At 55.5% G+C, this 16477-nt stretch overlaps 1 protein-coding gene across 7 annotated transcripts; it reads left to right on the plus strand.

The window, feature by feature from the left end:
* The first annotated feature begins 835 nt into the window (after positions 1-835).
* Positions 836-10969, plus strand: HEMK1 (HemK methyltransferase family member 1). 7 transcript variants are annotated; one of them, XM_069475765.1, is made up of 11 exons: positions 836-985; positions 1907-2294; positions 2670-2761; positions 3056-3149; positions 7309-7443; positions 7762-7826; positions 8095-8144; positions 9075-9183; positions 10040-10135; positions 10303-10416; positions 10570-10969. In XM_069475765.1, exons 2-11 carry the CDS (start codon positions 2067-2069, stop codon positions 10604-10606), a joined length of 1020 nt encoding a protein of 339 aa, XP_069331866.1. In that variant the 5' UTR covers positions 836-985; positions 1907-2066; the 3' UTR covers positions 10607-10969. The 7 variants fall into 7 exon arrangements, with proteins under 7 accessions (XP_069331866.1, XP_069331871.1, XP_069331869.1 ...); XM_069475770.1 differs by having other exon boundaries at positions 10306-10416; XM_069475768.1 differs by having other exon boundaries at positions 1969-2294.
* Positions 10970-16477: the final 5508 nt, after the last annotated feature.

Consider the following 16477-nt stretch of genomic DNA (forward strand, 5'->3'; position numbering starts at 1 on the left):
GCCCACAAGTTTGAGGTTGCCGTGAGCTGGGGTGATGCCATAGCGCTCTAGCCCAGGCAACAGAGCTAGACTCTGTCTTGTATGTGTTTGCGGGGGCGGGGGAGTGGAACAGTGATCAAGTTAACAGTAGCTTTTGGTGGGGGATGTCGACAAGTCACACTTTGCAATATATTGCCATGAATTTTAAAGAAGGAGCAACTGAGGCCCACAGAGGTCCAGCCACCTGGACAAAGTCTCCTGACGAGTTGCCAACAGTCAGCATTCGAACCCAGGTCTCTGGTGCCCGGTTTCTAGCTTCCTGCTTCAAACACTAAACGGGAGCGGAGCGGGAGGGTTAAGAGTGGCCCTGTGCTCAGCGGGGTCCTGGACACTGGGTCCCGCCCCCCAATTTGGGACCCGCCCTCAACATTGGACCTGGCCCACAGGCTATAGTAGACCACGCCCCCGGGCATAGGGCCCCCGCCCTCAAGCCGCGGTCCCGCTGGTGACGCCCCCAATCGGGCGGGCTATTTGGCTCCGCCTACACACCACCCGAGCTGGGTCCCTAAACGCCAGCTCTGAGCAATCACCGTGTGCTGAAGTGATATAGTGCCGTAACCTTAAGGAAGACTGGCTGGTCCAGGCCCCCAGGGGGCAATCCCACACGCATCCCCGCGCTTTCCCGCCAGTGGGCCTGCGCGCATAGTGGGGTGTGGAAGTCACAGCCGCCACACCCGCCCTGGGGGGAACCCAACGGTGTTAGGAACTATGGAGCTGGGCTACAGCGTCTGTCCGAGCTCCTTCTCAGGTGCGCCAGCCCGGAAGAGGCGCTTCTAAGTGAGCGCACCGCGGGCTACGCACGTCCGGGAGCCGAGCCTAGCCCGGGGTTTGTCCGGGCCGGTGGGCTGGTAGGGCAGTCCGTCGGGCAGGTATGCGCTAGAAGTGGGGATCGGGATGGGAGCGCTTGGACTGCAACACCCTCGAGACCTGGCCGGTCCCAACCCCGGTAAAGCAGATGGGGAAACAGGCTCGGAGGGAAGGAGCTTTGCCTTGGTCGTTAACGATGCCCTGCGTAACTGGTAGGGAGTTTGTGTTCCCCCGACCTCAGGCCTCAGCTCCTCCTGTGACCGCTCACAGGTGCACAGAGCGGCCTCTGTGTACGGCAGGCCTGGGTTCGTGTCCTGCCTGGGACGGTTTCTGGTTGTGACCCTCTTGGATCCTACTTGTCTCTGAAGACGTGGCACTTATCAAGTGCTCAATAAATGCTAGTCTGGACCTTGTATGGAAGTAAAGGGGAACACTGATTTTAAAGCTTGAAGTTAAACTCATGTGTGACAGTTTAAATATAAAATTGTCAGTGTTTTAGCTGGCAATTTATGCTGATGGCTGGAATTATGGGTTAAATCGGGGGGAAATTTTCAGCATACAAATCAATTACAATACATGGAAAATGTCAGAAGCAAAGCTCCCAAGCAAAGGCAATCTCCTGCCCCTTGTAACATTATTTAAGAGCATGTAACATGGGGTCCCTGTCCCAGGTCCTTGATATTCATTGACTAATGCACTGTTTGCAGTGGGGTGGTGTGATTCCCCCATTTTATGAATGAGGAAACTGAAATTCAGAAATAATGACTTGCCTAAGATCACACACGCTGGGTCAGACACAAACCTGTCCTACCCCCAAATCTGTGCCCTGACCTACCACCAGCCTATTAGCAGAGACTGAGCTACTGGTTCAGCCTATGTCAGCTAAAAGTGAAGAAAACATAACTGGTCAAGACAAGAAGAATCAAAAAGATGGGTGAGGGTCTAAATGGAGTCAAGGGAGTGACAGAACAAGAGCATGCCCTTTCTCAGGCAGCAGATTGGTGGAAGTGGGGGGTGGGTATCACACAAGGTTCAACTGCTTTCCTGTTCCCTCTCCCAGGGTGGCAACCACATCTAAGGACAAGAGCCATTAGAGCCTGTGACCTCTACATTTCCATCCAGCTAGGGCCAGGGACCACTCTCAGCACCAGCCTCAGCAGCTGACATCATAAGGGAGACTTGGGAACCTGCAAGCACTCTGGAGAGCCTTTCCCGGCGACATGGAGCTTTGGGGCCGAATGCTGTGGACCTTCCTTTCTGGCCCAGGGAGGAGGGGAGGCCCCTGGGGCTGGACCTTCAGCTCATGGCAACCCCATTTGCCTCTGGCTGGGCTGTCATGTGCCACAGAACTGGTCAGCCGCTGGACAGGGATCTTTGAACAGAGAGGTATCCCTGAGGCCCGGGAATCCAGTGAGTACATTGTGGCTCACGTCCTTGGAGCCAAAACAGTTAAGTTCATTGTTGTCAGGAGGACAGGAAGAGGGAGGAGGGAGGACCCTGGGGAAGAGACATCAAGGCTTTTCGGCCTCACAGAGTACTTAGCTGAGACTAATGGGATTTTTCTGAAGAAATGTCATAGGTAGATGCTTATTGATTCATCCAACAAACCATTACAGTGTGTGCCAGGCACTAGGGGTTCAGGGATAGACACCGAGAGGCTCAGTATCAAGTGTGTGACCTCGGGCAGGAACCTGTCCCCTCTGGGCCCAGATGATGAGAGAGCTGGGTCTCCAGAGCAGTGCTGGGCCCACAGGCATTGTCCACATAAGAAACTTAGGTTGGGGTCCCTGGGAGCCAGCCACTCACATTCTCTGTGGGGACAGTTTCAGAGCCTGAGGCCGGTACTTAGGACCCAGCCCCTGACCCCTCAGCAATTAAAGTGCATCCAAGAGCTGAGTAACTGCCGATTGCAGAGGTAAGCACCCACAGGTCAGACCTGAGGGTTCTGGGGGGAGCAGTGGTTCACCAAGTTCAGGGAGGAGGAAAATGTCCAAGGACTAGGGAGGTGTTGGGGTGAGGATGTGGCGGGGGGGTCCTGGGTAGTAAATAGCAAGAAGTGGGGAAGAGAGAGTTTTGGCCCAGGAATCCAGGGCACAGGAGACATGGGCTTGCCTAACACCTTTGGCCACAAGTGTTATCTCTCAACCCAGGCGTGATTCTATTGGTCCAGGCTCTGGCACTGATGATCATCTGACTGTCCCCTCTATAGGATGCCTGTGCAGTATATACTTGGGGAGTGGGACTTTCAGGGGCTCAGTCTGAAGATGGTGCCTCCAGTGTTCATTCCTCGGCCAGAGACAGAGGTGGGTGTGCCACCAGGGCAGAGTTGGGCAGGATGGGGTTGAGGGTGGGGTTCAGGGTAGCTGTCTTGCCCCAGACTTCCTCCAGGGGGCACTAGGGCTCCATGACTGCTATCCTCAGGGGCTGTGCTCTTCCAGACCTGTTTCTTGGTTGACTGAGTTTGTGGGGCCAACAGGATGGAGGACTCCTGTTGGCCCTCTTGACTGTCCTCATGTCTCAAGCCATCACCCCAGCTCCTAGGGTTGGCAATGGCCCAGAGTGCCTCAAAGGAGCCCCAAGTGCTCAGTCTATTTTTGCCATTTCCCTAGGAGCTGTCCTGTGGGCCTGTGGCCCACCCAATCCACAGGAAACAAATGCTCTCCAGCAGCTTCTCAGGAAGCACGAAGGAAGTGGAGAGGGTTCCAGCTGGGTACCTAGAGACCTAGTATCACCTGTGTGACCTCTCTGGGCCCAGATGATGAGAGGGTTGGGCCCCACTGCAGGGAATCTGTGACTTGATATCCTCTTAGGTCTGCTGTCTGGTCAGATAATTGCCTGTATCAGTCCCTGCTAGGACTAGGGATGTATGGCCCAAGTATGCTGTCCCATGGTGAGGCACCTTAATCCTGGAAGACATGCTTTCTATGGCCCTTCTTGGACTTTCCCCTGACCTTGTAGGTGGCAGAGCTATGAGCCAGAGAGGGCAGACCAGGGGTGAGGCTGGTTAGGAGATAGTGGGCAAGCCAGAGGACACCAGGTTCTGAGAAGGAGTGTTTCTAGAAAGACACCTAGGCAGGCACACAGACATTCCTGGGAAAGGTCAGGCCCTATCCACCTGCCCCAGCCAGGGGCCCAGAGCCCCTCCTCACTCTCCTAGTCTCTGTCCCCTAGCCAAGAAACCCTCTGAACCTCTCACCCTGACATCATATGGTTGGGAGGCCAGGTTCTTGACTGATTGCCTAGTGTCAGGGCAGAGACAGTAGGGAATCTGAGGCCTTGCTGATTTATAGGCTGTCAAAGAGGGGAGCACGGGGAAGCACTTGGACTTCCTGACTCCTAGGTCAGAGCCCCACACCTCACATGGGACTGCTCTGTCTGGGATTAGCATGTCCTGGGATGAGGTACAGAGACCTAGAACAAAATGTGGCTTGCCACCTGCAGGCTTTTAGAAGACTATCCTGTGACTCGCCCAAACATGCAACCTCTGGCCAGGAAGTTACTTGCCATCTCCTGAAGCTGCCCAGGGTCAGGACAGCTATCATGGTGACCTTCAAGTTCCCTCAGAGCTGACCTGGCAGTAGTCATGTATTCTGGAGTTCTGAGTGTCAAGTGTGGACTTCTGGCTCCCATGTGGCCCCCCGCTTCCTGGCCAGCAGAGCAGATCCACTGCCAGGGGGAGGGGAGGGGACGCTGTGGTTGGAGGCCAGGTCCTCGCCTCACCGTACAGACATTTCTAAGAACTCAGCAGGTTCACCCCAATGTGAAGCCACACTGGGGGATGCCTTACCAAGAACTCAAGAGGACGTGGCCTGTGGCAGGGAGTGGGGAGAATGGGTGCAGGGGAGGGGTCATGGTGCCTTCATTCTCTCTATCCATGCAAGGGTGGTTTCTGATGATAGGTGCAGGAGGCTGAAGTGCAAAGCTGTGGGCGGCATGTGGCCCAACGAGTTGGATTTTCCCTGGGGGCGAGAAGGTGGCTCAGGCCGCAGCTTGGCAGTATGTACAGTAGGAAACTCAAGGCTGGGGGCGTGAGCTGTTCCCACCCAGCCTGGTGTGGTGAGGCTGTGTAGGATGTGGGAGGCTCAGGGCTTCATCTGTCATCAGCTTGGGGAGACAGTGCCATTTCCCTGGGGTTGCCCCACGAGGGATGTGGTCGTAATAGAGGTTGCTTATGACACTCAGGTCCTGCTGAGGCCTTTGGCCAACCTCTTGAGGGAGTATGGAGTCCATGTGGGGCAGTGGCTCCAGGCAGAGCCAACAAATGCCTGCCCCCTGTCTCCTTCCCACATGCCTCCGTCCTTCTACCCCAGCCTGTTCTTGGATTCTTCCTGTGTTCACCCAGAGTAGGTAGCCTGGGCCTGTGACCAGCTTGGCCTTCAGTCTCCCCAAAGAGCCACCAGCATCAGGCTGAGGGAGGCTCTTCACTGGGTGAGGAAGAGAAAGTTTCTGGAATTCTTGGGGTATTCTCCACCCTGCCGCCCCCTGGCTTGGTTCCATAACCAAGATGAGCCTCCCGTGGTCTGGAGTGTAAGGGGAAGCAAGAGGCTACTAGTGGTGGTGGGGCCCCAGTCTCCCACCTTCACACCTTGCCCGAGGTGGTCATTCACATATGTGGTGTGTGCCTCTGAGGTTGTGGCTGTCTGTGAGGTGGCAGGCCACTGTGGCTGGCTGAGGGGTCATTCTCCAGCCAGAGTAGGTCTGTCTGTGACCAGGAAACCAAGGGAGGCTCACACGCCTGATAAGTCCTGGTCACCCTGCCGGCCTCTTAGCAGGTGGCCTTACCACTGAGACCACAGGCTCTCAGCCACAGCCCTAGACTCTGTGCCAGTCCCAACCCTGCAGGCCCAGCTTGCTACAAGTATCCGATGGTCTCCAGTAGTGCCTGGCCCAGGGCTGGTGGGAGTAAGTGAATGGAAGCCTTCCTGCTGGAGCCGGGCTCCCTCACCCGTAGGCAGTAGCTCTTTCAGTGCTGAAGGGGCTTGGAACAGGGAGGGTTGGACCTGCTGGCAAAGTTCTGCCTGCCTTGGACTTGCTACCATTGGGGTAGATGAACTTTACTACAGGGATTGCAGGGCCCAGAAGGATGAGATGCATTTTGGAACTCAGCACTGGGGAGCTTTTGTGGAAAATGGGTCCAAGTGATCTGGAGCCCTCTGCTCACTGGGCCTGGCTGATGGTGTTGGAGGTTTGGGGGACCTGGGAGTGTGAAATTCAGGGGGTAGCTTCCTGGAACCACAGAGTGCTTACCCAGCCAAGAGGCCCCTCTGCAGGCCAAACCCTGCCAGTTTGGGGCACACTGCAATGTGTCAGACCCCAGATCTTCCCATCATGGAGTCTGGTAGAAGAGGCAAACCCCCTCCTAGACCTCAGGCTCAGGGTGAGAAAAGCTATGGTAGAGAGAGCCTGGCCAGGGCTTGAGGAAGGCTTTCTGGAGAAGGTGGGCCTCTTTTCAGGTGAGAGAAGTCACCCACTTGCTGTCCCTCCCCCAATTCCCTGCACCAATCCTGCCTAGGAGCTGCGATCCTGGGAGTCCTGAGCCTCTGGGTAGTTCCTCTGCCCAACTCCAAAAGGCATATCTTTGAGAAGAGGCCACACTGTCCTTTCTCTGCTCCACCCCTGGCTGCTTGGCCCCCAGCTCCACTGCTGGTTAGGAACATTTCGTCCATTGGACATCAGCAGCCTTCCACCCCTCACCCCTACCCTATGTTGGCTTCCAAGCACAGTCCCTACAGGCAGCAGATGGGTGGGTGAGACTTGAAATCCTCCTGTTTCCAAAGTAACAGTGTCTGAACATGTCATCCTGCTGCTAAGGCAGGTACAGTGCAGTTAGGCACTGCCACCACACCCATGCCCGTTTACCCCATGCCCTGTGTGTGCCACAGCTCCCTGCCAACCCCCTGCCAAAGAAGGGAATTCCCTGTCTCTTTGGCCTAGGAAGCTGGGGACACACAGGTCCTTGATTCTTGGTCACCATGAGCCACAGGCCAGGCTCAAGGTGAACCTTGACACCTGGGCCTCAGTTTCTTCGTGGGCCAGTTGTGAGAATCCATCAGATGAGTACAGGGAAAGCTCCGGGAGCAGGGCTAGGCACAGTTGGAGTGGCCAGGAACTATCAGGGTTCTTAGCATTTCTGTGAGCACAAAATGGAAGGATACATGTCTATAAAGGGCTTAGCTAGGAATTATTGAATACTTCCTGTCTGGTAGGTATAGGATAGGTGCTTAATAAATGTGGTTCTGTTTGTTATCCTCAACTGTGCTCAATTTTACAGATGGGGAAACTGAGGCATGGAGAGGCAAGGTGACCTACCCATGGCCCCAGCTGACATAAAGGTCAGTCTGGCTTTGGTCACCTCCCTTTCCTACATTCATTCACACCAGGGCTAACTGCTTGGGCCTCTGTGCCAAGACCCGCAGGGGCCAGGTTAGCACCAACTCTGATCCAGACCCCTCTGCCTCACAGGAACTGGTTGAATGGGTGCTGGAGGAGGTAGCCCAGAGATCCCATGCAGTGGGAGTCCAGGGCGGCCCCCTCATTCTAGAGGTGGGCTGTGGATCGGGAGCTATCTCCCTTAGCCTGCTGAGCAAGCTCCCCCAGGTGAGCCACCTCCACCCTACCCTGGGTAGACTGACTGACACTCACTGTCCCTCCCATTGGTCCTTCCTCTACACCCCTCTGCTAGGAGCACTTGAGGGGAGGCAACCAGACAAAGGAGGACAGGGCTGTCTCCAGCCTACCATGGTCACAGACTCTAACCCCCATCCCTGTCTGTCTGGCTCCCATCCCTGGCCACAGAGGGGAAAAAACTTTTGGGTATTTCCCTCCTCTTCTGGTGGGGGGTTGGAGGAGGGTCCCTAGGTCCAGAATCTCCCAACACTTTGTCTCCCACATACCCTTCATTTGTTCTTGGAACAGAGCCGAGTCATTGCTGTGGATAAGGAGGCGGCTGCCATCTCTCTGACACGTGAGAATGCTCAGAGGTAGGTGGGAGAGCCAGAGGGCCAGGGTGGGGGAGTCGGACTTTGGGGCCTGATCTCGACCCCTTGTTCAGGTATCAAACCCACCAATGTCTGATTTCTACTCCCAAGAGAGGGGAGACAATGGGGCATCCTGGCGTGGGTCCCGCAGGGTTATGAAGGACACTGGTTATCTGGCCACTCCAAAAAACATTCTTGATTCCTCCCCTTTCTTGTAGCCAAGGGTAGGGGTCTACCCCACATGCTAACCCCCACCTTCTCTTCTCTCCAGGCTTCAGTTGCAGGACAGGATTTGGATCATCCCCCTCGATGTGACCTTAGGTACCCTCTCCCACCCATGTTCCCTGAGGTGGGGATCCTGGATACAGGTGCTGCCGTTGGACAAGGCTCTCCATGGAGAGGGAGGGAGGGCTTCCCCAACGGACACACACAGCAGCTGAGACCAGTCCTTGCTGAGGACAGACAAGTTGCTGTTGCCGCCTGGGCTGACCTGACCCATGAGGGAACCAACCAGAGACCTTCTGGATCCCCCATAACATTAGTTTAAGGGCTTGATTATTGACAAGAGATAAACAGAAGCATAAAAAAGCCTTTAGGACTGAAATACTTGAATGCCCTCCCTGCCCCTGCCTGGCCTGGGAAGAAAAGACCCAGGCACTGCACGGCTCTGCCGCAGCCTTTACAGTGTCCTCAGTTTCTAGCTCCAGTTCTAGCTCCATCACTTCACCCATGAGATCCATGAGCTTCCTGTGCCCCTCCATGGAGTGTGATACACCTGGTGTACCTACTACCTGGCACAGGCTGGAACCAGTAATCAGAGCCATCAGGAGGCAGCTGACTGAAGCCAAGCCTGCCCTCCACATACTCTCAGTCCACATTGGCTGTGAGGCGGAGTGTGGCAAGGCCAGTGGAGCTGCAGAGGAGAAAGGCGCTTGCTTTGCCCAGGAGGGCTTTCTGGAAGTGGCACTTGAACTGTGTCTTGCTTAATGAGGAGGTTTTTGACAGGAAGACAAGGGAGCAAGGACATTCTAGGTGAAGGGCTGCCATGTCAGAGCATGTACACTACAGGCCAGGCTGCTGGCTGGGGACCCTGGGCACTAATTTGCAAGTCTGGCTTATCAGGTCCAGAGATGAACCCAAGGTGTGGCTTGTAGGGAGGGATTACCCAAGGGACATGGTGGTGGGTGGAGCCATCACCATTTATTTCCCAATGGGCCAGTCCTTGTTGTGTATCCCCTTCTTTGACCACAGAAGGGAGTTGGACACACCTTTTGCCCTGGGGCCCTGTGGACCTGGTCATCAGCAACCCTCCCTATGTCTTCCACCAGGACATGGAGCAGCTGGCCCCCGAGATCCGCAGGTGCTGGGTGGGGTGGGACCGGGAGGCCAGGCCTGAGGAGGCCTAATGGGATTGATGTGCCCTTGAGGACCATACCATCTGGAAGGGTGGCAGTGGGTGCGGAAATGGGCAGTGGTGTTGAGAGGCTGCACTCCAGAGCCCACAATCCTACCTGGGTTCCAGCTTCTGCCTTCCCACTTGAGACAGCAGACGGCCACTGAACCTCTTGGAGCCTGTTTCCTGCCCTTGAAAATAGACCTTAGGGAGGACTCAGGGGCCTTAGAGAGGTCTCAGTGATGACTCAAAATATTGGACACAGTGGAGGGCTCATAGGAGGTGCCCAATACGTGGGTGCCTCATTTTACAGAAGACTGAGGCCCAGAGAGGGAAGGTGTCTAATGTCACACGATGCCTTAACAGGAAAGCTGGGACTAAAATCCTACTCCAGGCTTTGCACCAAGCCATCCTGCTCTTGCACAGGGGCTGAAAAACAGGGATAGCCCAGGAGCCCTTGGATGGGGCAATAATAGCGTGGGTCGGGGTGTTGGCTCTCTCTTTCTGGGCTCTCAGGAGTAGTCAGGGCCAGCTCCAGACCTCCCAGGCCAAGAAAAGGAGCCTTGCTGTGAGGAGACTCTTGTGTCCTGGGCTGTCAGTCAGTGGGATTTAGCAAACATGCATGGCAGTGCCTGTGGGGTGCTGCCCACAGGAGGTAGGGGAGTAGGAGCTGCCATCCATTTGGGGGCCACCTCCTCTGAGTTGCCTCTCTGCCCTGAGTGTAAGTTCCAGAGGGCCTCCTTTGTAGAGGCCCTGCCAAGCTCCTCTACTTTTCAGACATCCCCTCCCTCAAGCTCTCACCTCCCCCTGTTTTCCGATTCAGCTATGAAGACCCAGCGGCCCTGGATGGTGGGGAAGAGGGCATGGACGTCATTACTCACATCCTGGCCCTGGCACCCCAGCTCCTGAAGGACTCTGGGTATGGATGGGACAGGTCTCCTGGGTCTGTCCTCTGCAGCCTCCTCCATTCCCAGTATGTACTGGGCATGCCCTGGCAGTCATTCTGCCCCCCACCTGACCCAGGCAACCCAGAAACGCAGGTCCCAGCCTGGCCCGCCTGAGCCCACCCATTTCTCCCTTATGTAGAAGCATCTACTTGGAAGTGGATCCGAGGCACCCGGAGCTTGTCAGCAGCTGGCTTCAGAGCCATCCTGACCTATACCTCCATCTCGTGGCTGTGCGCAGGGACTTCTGTGGGAGGTGAGGCTCTGTCCCTACTCATCCCCATAGCCACACTGGTCTTTCCACTGAGGCCATCCACAGCCCCAGCTGTGGGAAGAGTGTGCTGTTCCCAATCCCTGCTCATTCCCTGGGGCCTGGAAAGTAACCAACGCCTTGTTCCTGTCTCCTCAGGCCCCGGTTCCTGCATATCCAGCGGTCTGGGCCGTAGCTGTTCTGCGGGCCTGGCCAGGGGCCCAGCCTGCCCGAGGACCTGGCCGACCCTTCTGGGACTGCTGCTCGGAGGGAAGTGGATGGTGCTTTCCAGGTGCTTACGGCATTTCCCGTGGTTCTGTGATTTCCCATGTTCTACACTTCTGGGACACTTAAGGGTAGAAATAAGGGTGAGGGTGTCCTTCCTGAGGTGGCAAAGAGCAGGGACATCCACAGTGTGGCTCAGGAGCTGGGCAGACCCAGCTTCCCAGTCTGGCTCCATCGCATCAGTGAGACCAAGGGCAGCTTGCTCAGGGTCTCTGTTGGTGAAATTGCTGTGGGGGTATTCGGATACTTGGCCAGTAAAGTATTGGGAAACTGACAGATGGTGACCTATTGCTTTTGTTACTATGATTTGTGGATCCCCTGACCCCTTATTCCTAAGTGATGCTGGGGGTGGGAGCGTCCTTCTACCAGGCAGAGCTGGCTGTCAGTCCCCTGCATGGCAGAGTGTAGAGGTGCTGCGTGGAGGATGGCACATGGGCACTCATTCCTGGCCTGGGACACTATGGGGACTAGCTCTCTCCCAAGGGTCACCTTAGTCCTCCACTGCCCTGGCTACACTTGCACACACTCTCCTCACCAGGCCTGGGCTCTGGGCACAGGAACCTCAGCTGAGCTTCAGCTCAGGAACGACTGCCTGCTTCCTGGAGGGAATGAGGCTGAGGGTCCTTGCCACACAGTTCTGGGGTTGTACAGGACTTGTGTTTACTTTTTATTCCCATAGCTTTTAGCTAAAACATCCCTTCTGAATTGACCTTGGGGTTTCAAATAATCCATCTGTCCCTGGTTAGGGCTGGGGAGAGTAAGAAGCCAAGACAGTGGGCACAGGGTTGTGACCTCTACCCTAGCTCTGGGTTCCAGTCTGTGCACACTCATGGCTACCGGGAGGCCTGAAGATTCAGCTCTCCTCTCAACAGCAACAGGAAACCTCTCAGTTGGCAGGTGCTGGTATGAGCCTGCATCGGGGGGTTTCTAAGGAGCATGGCAACCCAGGCTGGCTCATTCTCCAGACTTCCCCCTGCTGCCCCAGCATGTTCAAGGGCCTGACCCAAGTTGGAGTAGCCAGAGGCAATGGGGTCTGGTGGGCAGCATCCTCTGCTAGAGCCAGGAGAGCTGAGTACCAGGGCTGTGTCTCACAGTGGGGCCTTACAACTCCTTTCCCTATGAGAAGCTGGCTCTTCTGAGTCCAAGACCAACACAGAGTGGCACCCTCATTTTACTCTTAGCCAAGTGGAGTATGCATGCTGACGTCGGAATGCCCACTCTCCAATCAGGGAGACCAAGATGCAAAGGAAGACACGGCCTGCCTGAGATTTCATGGTAGGAAGTGGCCAAGTGGAGACAGTAAGTTAGGTCCCTGCCTTTGGGAGGGAGTCATCCCTGGCCAGAGTGTTTCCCGCCACTGTGGCTGGGGCAGGGCATGTTTTCCTTGGCAGAGGCCAGGCTGTAGCTCCCAGGGCCGTGGTGTCCTGCCCCGTGCCCAGCCCCAGCTTTGTGGATCCTGAGCTGCCTTGGCTTCATGTGAGGGGAAGCCCATGGCTGCTCTAGAAGGAACCTGCGAGGGCAGGGTGGGGCACAACCAGAGCAAGGCTCCCCACTTCCTGAGCCCTTGTCTGTGCTCTCAGACCTTTGCCTGTCACCTCCTCATCAATATTGCCTTTCTTTCCTCCTGCCCGTTCCCTTTGGTTCTTTCTGTCTTCAGCAGCGTCTCAGGGCAGCTGCCCTGACCTCATAGCAGTCTGTTGCCTCTTTGTCCCACAGCCTGGGCCACATTTCAGCCAGTGCTGGCTTCCCTGGTGGTCTCAACCTCCTGGTCTCAGACCCATTACTGAGGAAAGGCCTTGGCGAGCATGTGGGCATGGCACCCCAAGACAGTGCAGTGATGGAGAGTGACTGTAGGAGCAGCTGGGGTCACTGGAGCAGGAGCCACCGTTGGGGACAACTTCCTGCCCAGAAAAATGGTGGACTTGACTCTGCTGGGAAAAAGATCCAAGCCAAGTGGACTGTCAGGGCGGGGCCTCAAGCCTGCAGTCGCTGGATTGTTTGGGTCCTGGTCATTAAGCCCTGATGTCAGAGACACACCAGCCTGAATTTAGATCCCAGGGCCTGTCCCTCACAAGGATGTGACCTTGGGCAGATGAATTCATGTCACTCAGCCTTGGCTCCGAGGCTGAGAAATGGGACCAAGTGCTTTATTTTATAGGATGGTTGTGAGGAGCCCGTGGGATGTGCCCTTCTTGGCACATTATGGGTGATTTCTTTGCCTGCCTCAGAGGGAGGACATGGAGAGGGAGGGCCCTGTACCCTCATGTGTCTGTCTGGTACTTGACACCAACATAAGGCAGGCAGAAACACAGGGCAGTCTGGAAAGGAGGGAAGGCGGGATTTCAGTCTTGGGCTCTTGACTCCTCACTGCCCTCTGGAGTGGGAGCCAAGAGGCTGGTAGCTGGCAGCCCCCATCTCCCCTCAGTCCCTCCTCACCAGGGCCTGAGTACACTGAGGCCCAGCCAGGGTAGCCAGTGGCTCTAGCTTAGAGAAAACCAGGCTCACCTGCCCTATCCCCTCCTTTGCTCCTGAGGCCAGAGCCAGAGACAGAGCTGCCTCCTCTGGTACATGTCAGGGAGCCCTTGCAGGCAGAAGGGGAGGAAGACGTGGAGCTGATGATGGAGTCCAGGCTCTGCAGGCCCCTGAGGCCTTGGGGGACGTGTCTGCTACCCACCCAGCCTCTTTTAGCGAGAGCCCAGAGCACGGGCAAGGCTGTAGGGGTTGCTGTTTGATGTACTCTGGGAGAGTGATTCTGTCCCTTTTTCTGACAGTTGGGGACACTGAGCCTTGCCTCACAGTTGGATGCTTTTCCTAGCTGCCCATAGGGCTCATCTAGCTGCTTTATTGAAATAAGCCCCTAACTCCAAGAAACTTACCCTTTTCTACTCTCCCACCCGCACCTAGACTGTGGGCCATCAACTGTTCCTAATTCTGGTCCTAAGCCTTTAGCTGGCTCCCCATGTCCTATTCTGAAGGGGGAGGAGGACAGCTGTGGGAAAGGCCTTGGGGACTCTCCCAAGGCTCCATCAGTGTTCTGTGTAAGCTGCCATCAGAACAAAGTGTTCCGCTGCTGACAAGGTTTGAGAACTGCTGGCTTGAGGTGGGAAACCCTTTAACCTCTGCAGACCAGCATGTCTTTCCTCATCCACCTTCAGATTCTTTTTCCTCCTGCCCAGACTTCAGCCTCTCTGCAATAGTCTTCACTCCCTGAACACACCTTCCCTTTGCCTGGGCAGTGCATCCATCAGGAATGCCTTGCCCACCACTGCCAGTCCGAATCATCCCCTCCTCCAAACTCCAACACAAGTGCTGTCTCCTTTTGGATACCTGCTCTGACCTCTGTGTTCTCCCCGCGTCCCCTAACCCATACCTCTGCTGGTACCCATGACATTCTGTCTCATGCATTTAGAAGTCTTCCTGTCCCCCTCATCTCTCTGGGGCCCCTAGTGGGCCTGGCATACCCAGTTCAGTAGATGTCTACCAGACAGTGTATGAATTTTCTAGAGTAGAGCTGGGGCTTCCCATGTGACCCACATCTGACATGATGGCCCACGTATTCTGGTCAGGAGGGAGAGGAAGCCATGAGGGCCTGGCTTCCTGCCTTGGCCAGGCAGCTGTTCAAGTTGAGCTATGGGTGCTTTGAGGGCTCAAGTGCACCTGATCCCTGCACAGCAGCCCCGCCAGGAGAACAGGCTGTCCTTGGCAGCAGCAGGTGGAGGCACCAGGTTTCCTGGAGCCCTTGGCCCCAGCCAGCCCTCAGCCAGGGTGTTGGCTACAACAGCAGCCTGATTCCGCCCCCCCCCCCCCGCCAGTGACCCCTCAGGCCCCCTGGACTGGACTAGGGGCTGGCAAAGCAACCCCCACTGCTCCTCTTGTAGACAGAATAATGGCCCCCAAAGGTGCCCATGTCCTAATCTCCTAAACATGTGACCATGTTACCTTACACAGCAAAAAGGACTTTGCAGATGTGATTAAGGATTTTGAGATGGAAAGATTATCCAGAATTATTCAGGTAAGCTCCGTGTAACTACAAGGGCCTTTATGAGAAGGAGGCAGGAGTGTCAGTGAGAGAAGAAGATGTGACAAAGGAAGCAAAGGTCAGAGTGATGCAATTGCTGGAGGAAAACCATGCGCCAAGGCATGCAGTTTCTTGTCCCCTAGAGCCTCAAGAAAGTATTCAGTCCTGCCAATACCTTGATTTTAAGCCCAGTGAAACCAGTTTTGGATTTCTGACTGCCAGAATTATGATAAATTTGTGTTGTTTTAAAGCCACTTTGGTGGCTGAAATAGAGTGCTGCCGTAACAAATGCCTACAAATGAAAGTGGCTTTGGGATTGGAATTTGGAAATGGTCAGGGGTTGGGAGAATTTTGAGAAACATGATAAATTGCCTTAAATACTTCTCCTCTGAGAGGTGATATGGCCAGGGTATGGGGCTCCCTGCCCCCTCCAACCTGCAGACCTGAACTGCCCAGGCCCTTACCTACATCTCACCATGTTTGGAGAGAGCTGGCCCTTCCTTGGAGAAAGAGGACTGGAAGACTGACCAGGGTGCATCCCAAAGAGGCTCCAGTGGCCCAGGCACAAGGAGTGGGTGGGGAATGGGACTGGGACTGGCGGGAGAGAGCCCAAGAATGGCCTCTATGGCCCATCTCCAGTGGCATGGGGGCCACCCAGGCCTTCAGAGAGGACCTCAGAGATTGGATCCAAGCCTGTTCCTGGCCCTCCCTGGAGTTATGTGGCTGGCCCAGCATCCCTTGTGTGTGTGAGAATGAATAGGAGCCCCATACTCTCTCAAGTTGCAGGTATCACATTGTAAAATGAGCATAGTAGCCCCTAACTTTGAGCTGATGGGCCTGACCCCTTCATGTAAGCTGTGTAGGGTTGGGTTCATTCCAGCTGCCAGGCAGTGCCCAGTTCCTGCTCCAGGCCCAGGCAAGGCTATGTCACCATTCTGTCCCTAGGGTGGAATCAGGTCATCCCTGGGGTTCTCAGCCTCCTGGTCCCTAATACTGAAGTGGCCAACTGGTGCCCTTGACCCTATCCCTGTCAAGGTTGGGACAAGGATCTCACTCTGCATGAGGACTACTAAGGGACTCTGGAGGTACCATCCCACCTGGCCAAGGCTTGGGCTCCTGAGGCCACAGTGTGAACCCAAGAGCCACATGGAGAGCTACTGGGAGGGTGGAGATGGGCTGCTCTGTCTCATGCTGGGTTTGAGAGCTGAGAAGCTGGGGGACAGTTCGTACACCTGGGCTTAAGGATCAGCTTGGCCCCAAATCAAGAGGCCCTATTTGTACTGGAAGAGGTGGATTATGGCAAGACTCATGTCCAATCCCTGATTCTCCTTCCCAAACAGAGGGAAGAGGCTTACTTGAGGTAATACAGCACTTTCCTGACTCCTGGTACAGTGCTCTTAGTTCCCATTGCTCCCAGGAGCCATGGTCGGTTAATTAGGTGGTGCTCATGTGGCTCTCCATGTAGCTCCTAAACCCAGGGATTCTGGCACATAAAGCCCCCTGAGCAAGGTTCTTGAGCAGATGTCAGCCGCATTAGCCCAGCTGTAGCCCCTGTGTGTATGGACAGATCTGTATCCCATCTGAAGCCCGGAAGCTATGAGAGCAGGGTTTCCCACTGAAACCCTGATGGCACAGATGAATGGGTGCCTCTCCCTCTGAGGGAACTGGCCCCCAGCCCCTGGCCCTCAGGGGCCTCCTCAGGTATCTGGAAGGATCTTTGGGCATCATTGGCCTCATAACCAGGAATCAAAAGTATAAGAGCTG

The sequence above is a fragment of the Eulemur rufifrons genome, chromosome 7 (assembly GCF_041146395.1).
Source record: "Eulemur rufifrons isolate Redbay chromosome 7, OSU_ERuf_1, whole genome shotgun sequence".
NCBI classification, from domain to species: domain Eukaryota; kingdom Metazoa; phylum Chordata; class Mammalia; order Primates; family Lemuridae; genus Eulemur; species Eulemur rufifrons.